This window comes from Thermobia domestica, chromosome 14 (assembly GCF_964235325.1).
Source record: "Thermobia domestica chromosome 14, izTheDome1.hap1.1, whole genome shotgun sequence".
Taxonomy (NCBI): domain Eukaryota; kingdom Metazoa; phylum Arthropoda; class Insecta; order Zygentoma; family Lepismatidae; genus Thermobia; species Thermobia domestica.
In genome coordinates, this window is record NC_137467.1 from 144,207,406 (window position 1) to 144,224,174 (window position 16,769).

The 16,769-nt window shown below is 34.5% G+C and overlaps 1 protein-coding gene across 1 annotated transcript; it reads left to right on the plus strand.

Annotated features, from left to right (window-relative positions):
* Window positions 1-522: 522 nt before the first annotated feature.
* On the plus strand, window positions 523-15,635 carry LOC145670381 (uncharacterized). Its single transcript, XM_081738991.1, has 3 exons — window positions 523-1,246; window positions 7,317-7,825; window positions 14,612-15,635. Exons 1-3 carry the CDS (start codon window positions 541-543, stop codon window positions 15,446-15,448), a joined length of 2,052 nt encoding a protein of 683 aa, XP_081595117.1. The 5' UTR covers window positions 523-540; the 3' UTR covers window positions 15,449-15,635.
* The last annotated feature ends 1,134 nt before the right edge of the window (window positions 15,636-16,769 follow it).

The following is a 16,769-nucleotide window of genomic DNA, read 5'->3' on the forward strand; positions in this document are numbered from 1 at the left end:
TTTCTTAGGCCCATTGTACGAAGCGTTGTCAGGAGGGAGTGAAATATTCACATGATTTTCATTAAAAAATGTAAATTTTCCCTTTGTCCCCAGGCTACTATGCACAAGAAAATGTTTTGTGAAGAGATTCTGTAAGATTCTTATTGTAATATGATCACCACAGCATGACGTAGTCTTGAAATACAAAAAACGGTTCACTCCTTAAAAATGATATACCACTGACTGAGGGAGTTCAAGATGGCGTCGTATAGTGCAGTAGTGTCAAGATCGCGTTCGCAAAAAGACAGAGTTATAAGGAATGCTAGTTGTGCGAAATGCTACAAAATAGTTAGAAACGGAATTATATGTGATAACTGTGATAGATGGTATCATTTTGATAAATGTTGTGAAGTTAGAGCGGATAATATTCCAAAAAATGACTGGCATTGTGAAGGATGCTTACAAACGACAATGGCGTCTACTCAAAGGTGTGAAAACAAAAGAAAATCGAACTGTGAATGTGATAATAGGGATCTGGTAAGTGAACTATTAGATGAAATTATGTCTTTGAAAGAAGTTATTAATATTTTGAAAGGTGATATTGTGAAAATCAAGCAAGAATATACTTCTGTGGAAGAGAGGCAAGTTAGGCATGATGTGAGTAACCGGAAAACGAATGTGGATGTGGATAATATGGTAGTAGAGACCGAGTGGCAAAAAACAAAACCGCGTAGATCTAGGCATATAGAAATTTCAAACAATGAGCCTTGCATTAGTGTTCTTACATCGAATAGATATTCCGTACTAACCGAAATAGAAGATGTAGACGAAGAAAACTCAGTGCCGGTAGTGCAAGGCGACACAGTGATCAAGTTGAAGTGCAAGGATAATAGGACGGATGTAAGAAATAATAAAATCAAGATCTATGCAGATAGTTATGGTCGTGGAATTTCTACAATATTAAGAGATATGAACCATGATAAGTTTGATACAGAAGCATGGGTGAAACCAGGGGCGAAATTCGATAAAATTGTGACAGAGGTAAGGAACAATTGTGCTAAGCTAACGGATAAAGACTTTGTTGTACTCATGGGAGGTGCGAATGATGTTGCTAGTAACGAGACAGAAGCCGCCGCTGCTACACTACGGAAAACTTTGGCAGGTCTAACACACACGAACGTGATCGTTATGGGTATTCCACATAGACATGATCTGGTAGACTGGTCAATTGTTAATAAAGAAGTAGAAAAAGCAAACATTGTGTACGGTAAGCTATGTAAACGTTTTAAGAATGTAACAGTGGTAAATATCAATAAGGCTGACAGAATGCTTCATACTAGACACGGTCAGCATTTTAATGTTTATGGTAAAAGGAAGTTGTGTGAGTCTATAGGTAAAGTTATTGAAAACAGGTACTGGAATATGAATCATAAAATTATCACGCTGAGTAATGAACAGGGAAACGTGAATTAAAGGCCAAGCTGATTCAAGATGAAGTTTGGCCGGTTTCGTACAAGCTAAATAACAACAATATTAGAAATCATACCAGGGAACAATATACTAACAATAATAATACTACGTCTATGACTGACTTGAGTGAAGATAATATGAATTTTGACCTAAAAATAGGTTTTCTTAATGTACAAGGTTTAAATAACAAACAGCTTGCTGTAAACGTTTATGCTAAAGATAATATGTTTGACGTTCTTGGTGTAAGTGAACATTGGTGTCATGAAAATGAAATACCATATATTGTGATGGATGATTATTATGTAGCCAATAGTTATAGTAGAGAAAAACATAAACGCGGAGGTGTAGCAATTTATGTAAAAAAGTCCTATATGATGAAATGTAGTATATTAGACTTAAACTATTTATGTAATGAACTACATTTTGAGGTTACAGGTATCTGTATTGAAGAGCTTAAGTTAGTTATAGTATCTATTTATAGGTCACCTGACGGAAACCCCATTATTTTCCTAGAAAATCTTGAGAAAATATTTAAATTTTTAAGTAGACCTAGGTGGAAGTATTTTAGTATTGTTGTTGGGGGTGATGTAAACTCCCACTTTGATGTAAGGCAGGTCAAACGCAGTGTATCCGAATTATGTAACTTACTTAGAGAGTACAACTTCTGCTATACGAATGACAAACCAACTAGAGGATTAGCCTGTCTTGACAATATATTTACAAATATAACAAAAGATCGTATATCTAGTGATGTAACAATTTTTCCATTAGCAGATCATGACTCTGTCTGGATTAAAGTAGGTTCCGTTATTGCTAGGAAATGTGTAATTGAGGAGAGTAAAATAATAATTACAAGACCAATATCCGACGAAAGAATTTTACATTTTAGAAATTCATTGAATAATATAAATTGGTTGAATGTGTTAACTGGACCTACCTCTATGAAATCAGCTAATAATACGTTTGAGCGTTTCATGCAGGTTTTTCTGAATGTGTTTAATACATCTATTCCTCAAAGGAAAGTTAAAGTTAAAACTAACAAAAATAAAGTAAAAAAAATAAATGGTAATACAAATTGGTATACTACCCAACTTGCAACTATGAAATGTACAGTTATGTCATTATTGGCATTATACAGATGGGATAAAAGTGAAAACAACAAAGAAAAGTATTTGAAAGCAAAAAAGGATTATAAATTAGCGTTAAATCAAACAAAAAAATTATATAATGTAGCAAAAATTGAGGCAGCACCCAATAAATGTAAAGAGGCTTGGAAATTAATTAACGAGGTAGCTAAAGTTGGTAATAGGGATAGTATACCCATTTCCCCTGATGAACTTAACACATTCTTTATTAAATCGATTGAGGAAATACGTAAAAATACAAATATAGGGGTCTCTGACATAACTGAACCGCATTCTAATAAATGGGTACAGAATAATTTAGTTTTTACCGGGGTAACAACCACAGTAGTTTTAGATATTGTTAAAAGAATGAAGTCCTCGGATAGTGTTGATATTTATGATTTATCAACAACTCTGATTCAAAAAGTAATTGATTGCATTGTAAGTCCACTTACATATTGCATAAATAGATGTATAAATGAAGGTACTTTTCCTGACGTACTAAAGCTGTCTAGGGTTGTTCCAATTTATAAAAAGGGAGACAAACATTGTACAGCTAGCTATCGCCCTGTTTCGCTGGTCCCTATCTTTTCAAAAATTATCGAATACATTATAAAAATGCAGTTATGTGATCATTTGGAACAACTTAATAAAATTAGTGATTCACAGTTTGGATTTAGGGCAGGAAGATCTACGGTTGATGCTATAGACTCATTAGTAAGCAAGGTTTTACAAGTTTTTGAGTCCAGGGGTTTTGCAAGGGCCACATTCTGTGACCTGAGCAAGGCTTTCGACTGTGTTGACCATAATCTATTATTAAATAAACTGGCGTATTATGGTGTAGGAAATACTGGTCTAAATTTATTCAGGACTTACCTTAAGGATCGTAGGCAAGTGGTATGTGTGGGAAGGGAAAAGTCACAAGTTGCACAGGTTGTATATGGTGTACCGCAAGGCTCAGTACTTGGACCTTTGCTTTTTACTATAATGGTTAATGATTTACCAAATTGTGTAACTAGTCACTCAATTTTATATGCAGATGACACAACATTTCTCAGTGTTAGCCACGACTTGGAAAAATTAGAAGAAATCACAGAAAGAACATTATCTGAAGCTGGATCGTGGTTTAAGACGAATGGTTTTTTCCTTAATGAAGGTAAAACGAAACATTTAAACTTCAGTTTAAGAGGTATGGCAACCGAGAACAATTTGGACAGTGTAAAATTTTTGGGCATTATTATTGATAACAAATTATTATGGGACTCTCATATTCAATATATTACAGGAAGACTTTCAAGAGTTATATATTTGATAAAAAATTTGAGGAATCAGGTACCACAAAACTATGTAAGATCCGCATATTTTGCGTTTTTTCAAAGTATCTTACTATATGGTATACTGTTATGGGGAAATGGTAGCCATGTGAAGGACGTTCTGTTGTTACAGAAAAAAGTTGTGAGAATAATGATGAATGCAGAGAATACGTGTCATTGTAAACCATTATTCATAAGATTAAAAATAATGACGGTAATCAATTTATATATATACAATGTGTTGATGTACATAAAGGGCAAAACATCGGAAATACACTATAGGCATGACATACACTCATACAACACTAGGAATAATAGACGTGTCAACGTACCATATTTGAGATTAACAAAATCACAAAATAGCTATGAAGCCATGAGTGTGAGGTTATATAATAAATTACCTATAGAACTGACACAGCTACCTATGGGTAGCTTCAAAAATAGATTATATTCTTGGTTAGTAAAAACACCATTTTATTCAATAGATGAGTTTTTTGAATACGATAATATTTAATTTTTGTAAGGTAATAATATTTAAGATATGTTATTGTGGTGAACTTTAGTATTTTAGCACTTATTGTAGATAATGAACAATCACTATTGCTGTACATTATTGTAGTAAGTTATAATTTGACGTTGTCTATGGCTATGTAGCTGATTCGACAATAAAATTTATTATTATTATATTATTACTAGAAGCTAGCAAAATGCAGAGCTATTTTCAAATGTCTGTAGGTTAGTTTCTCATTGACTTGTAGATTAATTCACACTGTATAAATATTATATTGGTTAATGAAATGAGCACTAAATGACACAGAAAGTAATAAACCCTCATAAAATATGTACCATATCTGGAAGTTATTTAAAGATATAAATTGACGCATGTTCATAATAATGTGTAAACGTATTCTTTAGTTTACTGCGTCTAATAATAAATGTACTATTAACAATACTGTTTCTGTATTCCCTGACGCCGTCCTCAGCAGATCGGGCAACTCACTGGCAATATATCTAACTTCTCATGATTTTCTTTTGCACCATTTTGTTAATATAATGTAATTTCCTTTCACTAGAATACTTTATTGAAGTTGTTTATTGCTGGGAAAAACTTATGCAGGAGATTTTTATGAATATTTGTGTACTTTTATGGTAGTTTGTAAAAATTTTGCTTCCTTAAAACATACACTTCGTGAAGATGCTGTTATAATCTTAAATCTATGTTAAATGTTAAGTATACTTGGTACTTCAACAATGAGTGCACACCTTTGATTCATTATAGGAAGTACTTGGCTTACTTACTACGAAGTAGCACTATGACTTTTTTTTGAACGTTTCTTCTTCTTCGTTAGATATTAAAGGCACTAAACAGAAGAGAACCATTACAAATTATATCTGATTCAGTTATGTATTTGTGGTAGTTCTGAAATATCAAACTATAAAAACTATTGAAAATGATAGTGAGACTGTTTCATTAACTTGTAAAAATAAATGTAGCATTGATAGCTAAAGCCTGTAACAAACATCTTGGCATTTCAGCTAAACGAATAAAACGCAAGCTCTGACGCGACGTTGCCGAGTGCTAAGGGGCGTGGCTATGGCTAAGCAGACGAACTATAGCGCGATCAGGTGGCAGACGATAGACGTGGATGTGTACAAAATAACCGTGGCAATACCGCTGGCCTCTCATTTGCTAGCAGTATTTAAAGGAAACTTGGAGCGCCGCCTTCAAATGCCAAGATGTTTGTCACGCCGTTTAGCTTTATTGAGCACATACTTTCGTGTAAAACGTTAAGAGTTTTTATATTTCTTGTATGCACTTGTATAATATTTTACGGTAAAGTAAAAATATGGTATTTATCTATAAGTGCGTTGCATTTTTATTTTTTTTAAATCATGTATGTTTAGGTACTTAAATTCAGCGTATATCATCACAAGGGAAAGTACACCTGAAGAATATACATAGAAATTTCCTTAATCCTAGACAGTATACATGGGGTTTGTAAACCTCTAGCAAAAACTTACACAGACGGCGCATGCTCTCGCTTGGAGGTAAGATGTTACGTAATCTTGACTGACTTTTCATTTCTGTGTGAATTGTTGCTGAACGAATGCATAACGTCTTACCTCCGTGGGAGCGCATACACCGTCTCTGTAAATCTTTGCTTGGGTCCTACAGATTCTACGTATACTGTCTAAGGTTAATGTTCTTATATAGACAATGTCTTTTCAACATTGATATTTTGTAAACTTTAATCGAGTATCTAACTTCGGATCGGGATCAAATACAGGCTTAAGTCAGTTATACGATTTAAAAAAAAAAAAAAATGCTTCGTTGTAACAGCACTGTGGAAATTATTGAAATTATAAGGCAAATTGTATCAACACATTGTGGTAATTTTACACTTCTAATTGGAATGGAGATATCAAACTTATTCAGAAACCCAAAATTACATGTTTATGCACAAATTATTAAGGGTAGTAACTTGCTATCAAATAACCTGTTTATTTTCTTCTGTGTCCAGTATTTAAAAAAGAGGAAAACTAGCTTCTTTCATAAGTGTCCTTATTAAAACGTGGTCTAAATGTTTTGAAGCAATGTAGATTCAGTGTAGCAATGCTATTTGGACCATTCAATGAGTACTTGCATAAACCTACCTAGATTGAAGTATTATAATAAAACTCATGTGTTTCTTTTTTAAAAAAAATAGAAATAATATTATACATTATCTGTCTAAATTGCCTTTTTTTAGTATTAAATTTTGGATTTTTTTTTTCGTAAAAAATATGCTTCAAGAACATTTCTTTCAATTAAAGATGCGGCAGAGTGCAAAACGGTAATATCCTGTACAGTTTGTTCGGTTAATTGAAGTTGCTTAGGTATCCCAGGAATGGCTATTTTATTTTTTCTTGACTCCCTTAAATGTTCCGATAATGTAGTGTTAATATTTTTTTTTTTTTTTTTTTTTTGTCACTCGTATGTACGTGTCGTCACATGAGTAAGAAAATTGGTAAATTCTACTTAGTTCTTTATAAAATAACTCTTGTATTGGTAAAGGTCCTTTCCAAATTTTCTAATGATTTAAAGCTAACTTTTAAATTGAATCTGGAGAACTTTCGAGCTGTAAACGGAGATACCATGCATATAGTTTCCCAAAATTATGTTTCCAATCCTGTGTTTGCGTCTGTTATAAGTACACTAATAGGTCATTTATCCTTTATTATTGTCTACATGTGTAAAGTTCAGCACACCTGTGTGTGAGGCAGAAAAAATATAAGAGACAGAAAAAAGATCACTAGTTAATGATGACCACTAGCAGCTGCCAAAGTAATCGAGTAGAAGAAATCACAAGCATTTTTAGGTAAATATTATATTTTTTTTAACTTTATTATACAATTAACTTATACTCATATATTTTTATTTATTTTTCAGAATGGAGACGGGAGAAGCAAAAGCGGTTGCGAGTGGCTGGCAAAGAGTATATAAACAGCAAAGGAGAACTAGTGGAAGCGAGAAAAATCGGAGATGATTGTAAGTGTCGAAGGAAGTGTTATTCAAAGATATCAGAAGAAAATAGAAAGAAACTGTTCGAAGGCTATTATGCACTGAACAGTCACGATGAACAGAACTCGTATTTATTTGGACTAATCCGCAAACATGATATCGCTAGAAAAAGAAGTAAAAACAGTGATCGACGAACGTGCACGTATAAGTATTATGTGAGAATCAGAGGGAAGGAAATCCAAGTGTGTAGGCTTGCCTTTGCACACATTCATGGCGTGTCACCCCACAAAATTAGGATTTTATGTCAAAAACTTGATCAGAATATCCTGTTTCCTCGAGATGGCAGAGGGAAGCACGATAACCGTCCGAAGAAGATTAAAAAGGACACTGTCACCCAAATTAAGGAACACATATATTCTATAATAAAGTCTGATAAGGTAAGTTAACAGAAAAAAAAAGCCCATCGTTTATTTTTTTAATTTTATGTATAATTTAGAAGTCAAAAGGTCTGCACACCATAATGCCTCACAAGCTTGTACAGTAGGTCAGGTCTACCACCTGCCAAGTTTCATCCAGATCGCATGAAATTTGTTCGACTCGTACAATGTACAGTGTCCTTATTGATTTTTAAGGAATCCGTGTGTCCATCTGTTGTTGGAGACAAAAAAACTCTTACGAACTACAGTGAAACCTCTCAATAACGGACACTAATGGGACATGATTTTTTGTCCGTTACAGGGAGGTTACAGAAATTTAATTCCTCACAACGGTAATTGTATGCAGTAATATATAGTAAATACATTATGTATGAGCGTAAATACGTAAAATTCAATATGAAAATACTCTATTTAGGAGAGGATCGAATTACTTGGAGGGATGAAGAACTTCATTCTCTTATTATTAAAAAGCCATCGATTTAACTAAATGTAACGAACCCACAAATTATACGCACAATACGGCATGGCACTCTCTTTTGCACTGCTTCAACTGATAAAGAATAATATGCCAAAGATATTTGGATATTTTCCTACAAAGGAGGGGAAGGCGGGAGGGAAAGCGTTTTTCATTTATTTCAAATTCTCAGTACCTTCTCAAAAGATGCATTAGGAACCAACTGGTCGGCTAAACTCTTTTTCAAGTTATTGGGAGTGCATATGTTTAGTGACCCAGTCCCAATCAGAAAGAATTTTCTCTTAGAGAAAGTGAAAAAGGAAGCCGGGAAAACTCCAACCCAGACTTGTTCCAGTATCATAAATAAAAGAAAAATACTGCTTTTCCAAAAAAGTAAGAGAAAACCTTGCTCGTTGAAAATGTTATTGTGAAACACTGTTTTGTTATCTATAAAATTATCGGGAAAGATGAAAGGCCCAGAGGAAAAAGGACTACATTTGTTAAGGAAGAGATCTTTCGCATAGAATTCTTGGCCATACGACCGACCCTGCATGAGTGTTATTGCTTATGAAGTTTTTCTAGGATTTCCACCAGAAAGCAGTTTATTGTGGACAGAAAAAAAGAATAATTTCAAGTACAGTCTGAAGCTGTTCTGTTTGTTTGACGGTTACCAGGTCTAGACTCATGATAGACACACTTGTGGAGAAAAGATTTTTTTTTGTCTACTGTGATGTAGGTATAGCAGAACTGAGAATAATTCCTGTCCGTTATGAAGAGGTTATTGAAACGTTTGGGGGTAATAAGGACTGTCCGCGTCCGTAAAAGAGAGGGTTTTGTTCCGTAAGAGAACATATATTTTTGCCGGGACAAAAAAAATCTGTCCGTATTATAGAGGTGTCCGTTAAGGGAGGTTTCACTGTACTTGATGCATGACCATCAATTTCGTCCAGAATGTAGAAGGTCAAAAGGTGGAATCCGAATTCGTTGATGCAAGTTGTATTGAAACCGGAAGTGATACAAATTAATCATCTCTGAATTTAGCGTTGATCACTGTAGAGCAAAACCGAAAGTAGATAGGAAAACACTTTTTTTTCGATCAGTTAAGCGACTGAAAATGTATTCAGTCTCCACTCGAATACGGAAATTCACTACCACTTCAGGTTTCAATATTAATCTACATAGTGCAAAAACAATAGATAGCGTGAAGCTTTTTTGACTCGATTTAGCGTTGTAAGAATAAGTACCATTAACTCTATTCAAACCGAAAATGGCAGCAATCAACTCCTCCCGTTTTAAACATTGATCATGTACAGTAAAAACGGTAATAGGAAGCGAGAAGAGGTTTCTGCAGTCAATTAAGCGTTCCAAGGACATATTTCATCTCCCACTCTAATCTCTCTAGTAAATCCAAAAGTGGTAAAAGTATACTATATATATTAATTAAGAAACTATCACACGATACAGACCATACTCCTTTACTTACTGTACACGTGACACTTCTTGCTACTTGTTAAAGAGAAATTTCAAATGATGGACGAAGAGCTAGAGTTAATGAACACTTTGGCTGCCATCAGCATGTAATCAGGTAGTAGTTTAATTTTCATTGGTCCTTAGTAAGTTAATATTTCAAGAATCTCAGACGATTTTTAGTTGCTAATTTTGTATTATCTTAATATAGTTAACTGGTTCTCCGTCATGGAGATCTTAGAAAAGTAATTTTCTTTGGTGTTCTTTGTTTTGGTGTAACTAAAATGGGCGTCTCGAAAATAGCGTGCACACCAAGCATGTCCACTGTGTATGTACAATATCTGTACTTCAAAAGTTCTCACCGTCATCGTACCAATCTTACCGTACCTAATAATTACTAATAACGCTATATGGTACATTTTAATATAAAAATCTGAACTCGCACGTAGTCTTCTTCGTATTTCGGCAGTATTTCAACCCTCGCAGGGGCCTTGAGTCTCTGTGGTGCAGACCGAACAAAACTAATTTAGCATCTTGAAATGTTTTCTTGTCCTGTACCCTATTTCGTGACCATTGCGAAGTCCATATTTATTCCACTCGGATCTCAATATCTTCTCGTGGCACTGTCCAACTTGTAACGAACCGAATTGTATATATTATAGCTATTTGTGTTTCACGGCGCATCGTAACTGACGCTTATTAATTTCAGTGTCGGCGCCTTTCATGTCTAGGGTGACATGATAATTATTGGCGTGATTGACTTTGGAATTAATGTTATTTTGGTTCTCTTTCTTCTTATATTTAGATAATTATTTATCGCACAACGATTGAGAATCATCACATAATTTAGTAAATAGGTGTTAGGAGTTAAAATACTCTTGTTATATTTTAAATAAGTGGTCGATATAGTCGACATTAACGTAGATATATGGAACTTTGTACGTGTAATTTAAGTTATTTTGATTGAATACGAAAATATTAGTTTTAGTAAAGTAAATATGGATACACGTTGCTAGACCGTTCATCCGGGATCCAAGAAAACTCCGTAACTAATCCTTCGAACTAATATAAGCAAATCTAGTTGTCAGGAATTACGGCTGGACCATGTATTGTAATTATGCTTATTAACAGGGTTGGCTGTTTTTTTTTTTTCTTCTTTTTTTTAACAACAGGTTTAAACGAAACAACGAAAAATGTTCGTAAAAGTGTAAGTGTTCGTAAAATCTTGATGAACACACATTTGTAGGTTATTGCGTTTCACTCCCGTATATTATTCGTATTATATTCAGACCTAAAGTCCCCATTCATTACTCAAATTATACTACAAAAGCAACTTTTTTTTTTTTTGTATAAGTTTATGAATGTTTCTTTTGTGATTTTTTATAGTTTGTTATCGTTGTTATGCAGTTGCAATCGAAGGAATATTCTAAATATTGTTTCGCTTTAATAATGTTTACTATTGATAAAATACATCGAAATGCCGTACTTTTTTTGGGGGGGAGGTCATACAAACACCACGAGAGGCATTTATTGAAATCAGAATTATCTTTTTTATCTATTTATGTATAAATGAGTCAGAGTCAAAATGGATTGAAATAATTCTTATATTTATTCACTTTTCTTACTGATATGCAAATTAAGTCGTCGTATTTCTTTAACTTGGACTAATAAAAGTCGTAGTGAACTAACTTGGATTAAATTAGTTCTTCTGTATTCTGCAGTATTTTGAAATTGTCCATATGTAATTCCGTATAATGGTTTCACTTGTGCAACTGTTTTATCTTTTTGTCCTTCTGAAATGACTCTTGGCAATTATATTGACAAGTATGTAAAAGTTAGTACAATGTATTTTTATCAGGAGTCCTTCCCGAGTGAGTCGGCAGACGTATCGCATTTATGGCCAATTAGTCCCGGTTTCGAGTTCAAATGGAGGATAGTTTCTCTAGGATGTAAGCCGAGAAGCGGTTTGGATTCCGCTTTAAGCTTATGTGACCTCTTCCAGCATACTCCGGTTGTTGCATAATAACATCAAGGCGAAACAAACTTGTTTCTGTCCATATGTGATATAAATACATAGAGAAAATTATTTAAAAAACAAACAAACAAACACACACACACACGTACACACGTTTAAACCAAAAAACCTGTTTTTTTTTTTCAATAAAAACCATGGTTTTTGCCAACCCTGCTTATTAAACTGTACTGGCATCAAAAGTTACTGCCGTCATATGTTAAATAGATCACCAACGCATCCCTTTAAGAATAACAGTCAGCTATTTAATTTGCCATGAAATATACATCGAATATTGTCAGATACGTTATGTACGAGAAAGAAGTAATTCTGTATTTATTGAATATATGATGAACCTCGAAGATTACAAGGTATGAAACGGTTAAGTAAATGTGTTATGCGACTGTTCTATTGAACTTGCGTTGTTGATATGTTGGTGCTGATTTGGTTAATTGACGAAAACCATATTGGATATTAAATTTCTTGTGCAACAGGAGTTCTATGGGCATATTTTGTTCTATCAAAGTCTATATTCCTGCAAAATTACGTCATCGATCTAATAAAGATAGCTGAATGTTTATAGTTTTCTCAGTCACTTAGTAGGTCCTAATGTGTTTTGTTTCCGAGATTGTGTCGTGAGGATTTTCGCTCATTGAGCGCTTGCCTGCAATTGTCTTTATGCATAAGCTGGCAGTTGCCGAGCATGTACTTGGTGATCGGCCTACGTGACAATATTTATAAGCTAGCGTCCTACATGGCGCGGCAGACCCGGGTTCGATTCCCGGCGGGAGCTCATGTGGTTCGGATTCCACTTTAATCAGTAGGTCCCGTCTCATAGCCTCGTTGCTGAAAAGGACGTTAAACGTAAAATCAACTCAACTCAACTAGCGTCCTACATCCAAGAAGAAAGCGTATCGATGGTATATTTCACAAGCTGAGCTCGACGTAACATAAGGCAAGCAAGAGAAACCTTTCACAACAAACTAGGGATAATCCTTTCTCCCCAAACTCACACGGAAACAATTCAGTCGTGGAAGAAATTTCTCCCAAGAGGCAGTCACTTTAAATTCTCTCTTCCGAATTTCCTTACTATATTATCTAGCATCCATGTTTCTTACAGAAATCCATAAATCTTATACTCACTACCTTATCTAAAACAGGAAAAGGTTTCCCTACTTGTCCCAAAATTGTTTGCAGAAGCCCTCAATTTTCGCACCTTCATTACGACTGATTGATTGGAATTAATATCGTGTTTCAATAACATACGAGGCTATATGAGCGAACCTTCATTACAAGAGCTTAGTCCTTGAAACATATCGTACTTACCACGGTTTCTGTGTTTGATTCCTGGTGCGAGAACCTTGAATTTTAAACACTACAGAGGTTCGGATTCCACCTAACATGTAGATCTACGTCTCATAGTTATGGTGCTAAAAGGCACGTTTAACTCCAATCCCGCACTACGTTAAATAAATGCCAGGAAACTTACTCTCTGTATTGAATACTTAGGTTTACCTTCCAAAGTTACGTCTCAGATATATTCTGTACATTAATCGTAACCCATCTACGTTCTTAAATTCACCCATTGCCTGAATGTCTTTATTAGAGGAATTTTTAATTCTTTATATTCACATCAAATATCCGTAGACTCGTTGTCTCCTTACTTGTCTCAGAGCACATACCCCAGATTACAACAATATGTTGGACCACACCTTCTACGTTAGTATTCTCAAAATCCTTCTAATTTTATTATTTTTGGTAATTTATATTTTGTTTTACTGACTATTTAAATATGTATGATAAATATTCTGTTTTCAGTAATTAATTTCCCCCTTGTTTCCCTACTGGCTACTTCATCTCGTGAGTTTTACCACTCTACACTTTAAATAAGATAAAACAATCACGTGACTCAGAAAACCAGGCTCCCTATCATCAGATGTTCTTTGCTTACCGCCTTTTTCTTTAATATTTTACTCGCTTGTTAGTTTTTATCTGCTGAAGTGTCCCGTATGACGTTTTCTTTGCTATCGAAGTGCGAAATATTAGAATTTTGATGCTCACTAACTTAGGTTTAGCTCAAGTGGTTCTAGAAACTATACATTAAAAGAAAGAAAGGAAAAAATAAAAGACACCTGTGTCATTTCGTGGAGTTTTATTTTGCTGCTATATTTCACAAATCTCGCTGTTTGCTTTTTCAAACATGCATTTTCTGCGATCATTTGTTCAAGAATTAACCCAGAAAACAAAATTGCTTGAAAAAACAAACAATGAGGTTTGCGAACTCCACGAACTGACGCGAGTGACAATATTTCTATATCTTTGTATCCATTTTTACAAAGCTACATATAAAGAGTTTCATATATATATATATATATATATATATATATATATATTAATGTGTGTACTTCACAAGTGTAACTTTCTTAATTGCGCCAAAAAATCCCTCATTGATTCTTAAGCAGATCATTATTAAAATTGTTTTATGAGAATTTCACTAAGTCAACACCCTACATTTAGAGAAACATAACTCGGAAACCAGAAGCCTGCATATCATATTTCATAAGCTTGGATATCAGGTTAGGGTCTGCTAGCATGCCAAGTTTGATTCAGAATTGATGAGAAGTTTGGTTGAACTTTGACGATACTTTTTTGGTTGAATTTTCAGGAAAAACTCAAGGACGAAAATAGTAGGTTCTGAAAATAAAACCATTGTAAAGAGACCTTAAACGAAAAAACCAAATATATCTTTCGATTAATGTATTTTCATTTTTCTTATCTTTCAACTCTTATAGTTTCACAAATTGTTGTGTGTTACTTTCGTACTTGTTTCACATCCTTTTGTTTTTCTTTGCAGATAAAGGAATTCTTGAAAGAGGATAAGAACAATGGTCCAGATGTGAACATCACAAAAATGTGGAAAGATTATCTGCAGAAATATGATCCAAATTACAACAATTATAATGTACAAGGAAAACATCACATGAGTACTTCCAATAATTCCGATCCCAGTGCCATAAATAGTCAAGATACTATTCTTGTAAATAATGTGACAGGAACTCGCGTGCCATCATTGAGTGCAAATGAAGTGGAACCTGTTTCCCATCAGTTTCAGATACAGTCCGGGGATCCAACGTCAATTAGTGGGAACAGTGAAAATCCACGTCCTCTCAGTGAATCATCGGGTTGTTCTAGTGAGAATTCGAATGAAAACAAAAAAGAACCACTTGTAAAACATTGGTTATATAGCAAAGTTTTTCACGAAGAGTTTAGTTTTCATGATTATTTATCGCTAAGGAAAAAACTGTGGGATATAAAATCTGGTAAGAACCAGCAAAGCAAAGCCGTAAGAAAACAAAAATCGCCGAAGAAAATACCTCGAGAAAAGTCGAACACAGTTCAAGTGGTGAATGTTCCAACATTAACAACATCAGTGGCACAGACTGTAGAACATCAAACAATGCAGCCAGTGACCACGACAGACATGTACATTTTGCCGGTGAATCTTCAAGAAATCTCCCACACGGATACTGGCATTAATTTGCATGCTTTCTCCCAAGCTGCATGTTCGATCAACACTCAGTCGACACCTCAGAATCTGTGTACAAGTGTAGTGAGTTTGCCAAACGTGCAGGCTGTAAATGTGACGCAAAGTTCGTGCAACTATATGAATGTTAATGCAGCTTTCTACTAGTCTTCCGGTTCGTGTGCCTATGTATATACAGGATGAAGCAAAGGTTGAGAGATTCCATTTTATGCTTTAAAAGAATACATTACAAAAAGGACATCACATTTGTACATCACTCTATTGGGTTAAATATTTTATTCTGTTTAGACTTCAACACTAATTCTGTATGGATCTGCAGCTTAACATGGGATCTGAACCACATGAATTTCCATCAGGGAATCGAACCCTTCTTTCCTGGGCCGAAGGCAAGCATGCTAAACATATAATCAGGAGGAAATGTAGAAAATGGTACGAGTTGAGATGATCTGTATTAAACAGAGCTGTGAAAAATTGGGTTTTAATGGGCAAAAGTTGGTTTCATTAAATTTGGTACGTATATTTAAAGCCATATTCTTATTTAAGATGTCATTTGAGTATTCGAGTTCTATTGTACAAAGGAAACTATGGAATTTCCTTGTGAGGCAGCGGTGGCTTACTTCTGGCGCGGGTTCGTGCTTCGATCCCAGCTCCAGCCGAGTGTAACGAACAAATATCCTGTACATGGATTTTCTCAGGGTTCTCCCATTTCCTTCCACTTTCGTCAGGCTATCATTATCTATCCCATCATCACCGTCTCCCCAATTCTCAGTGAATAATTGTCAGATATTGAACTAAACTTAAAAATAACAAAAAAGGGAAAAAAAGTGACATAAAAAAATCCCTGGAACCCCATCCGCGTTTCGTGGGATACACTTTGCATCATTGACACTGGCGTATGTTTCGATTTCTAGAAAGAAGGAAGTAGACAGTTTTGTAGGGTAACAAAGAGGTGAGTAATTTTACAAGAAATATATAATATAGAATACGAAAAAATCTCCTATTACACTCAGAATTCAATTCCCTGAGCCAGCCGTCGTGCATAAAAATTCCTTTAGCTACCCTTAAAACACAGCACGCAAATACTTCAAGTTCAGGACCCAAAGATAAAAAACTGCTTTATTAAATAGATGTTCTTTTTTATAATAATCTTTTTTAACTGAAATGTTCGATATGGAGTTTTTTAAATTCTCACTTCCAGTTGCCAATTTGTATTCTTGCAATAGATTTTATGATTACGATTACAATTTTACGATTCGTAACATACGATAATTAGACTATACGTCAGTTGCAAGAATTCGAGAGTTTCACGATGCTAGCAAGTGTTGGATAGTGCTGCCCTACTATAGATATCAGAATGTAATAATTAAGTTGGTTTACTTTCGTCAGAATAAAAGAAAGGATTATGTTTAATTCAAGACAAGTAGATCAAAATGAGAGAGAGACCGATAGTGTAGCAAAAGGACAATAT

Coding starts and splice junctions, on each gene's coding strand:
- LOC145670381 (XM_081738991.1), top strand. CDS start 541: ATGTCTTTGAAAGAAGTTATTAATATTTTGAAAGGTGATATTGTGAAA. Junction 1,247..7,316: donor AAAAGCAAACATTGTGTACG/GTAAGCTATGTA, acceptor TTTATTTTTCAG/AATGGAGACGGGAGAAGCAA. Junction 7,826..14,611: donor CTATAATAAAGTCTGATAAG/GTAAGTTAACAG, acceptor TTTTCTTTGCAG/ATAAAGGAATTCTTGAAAGA.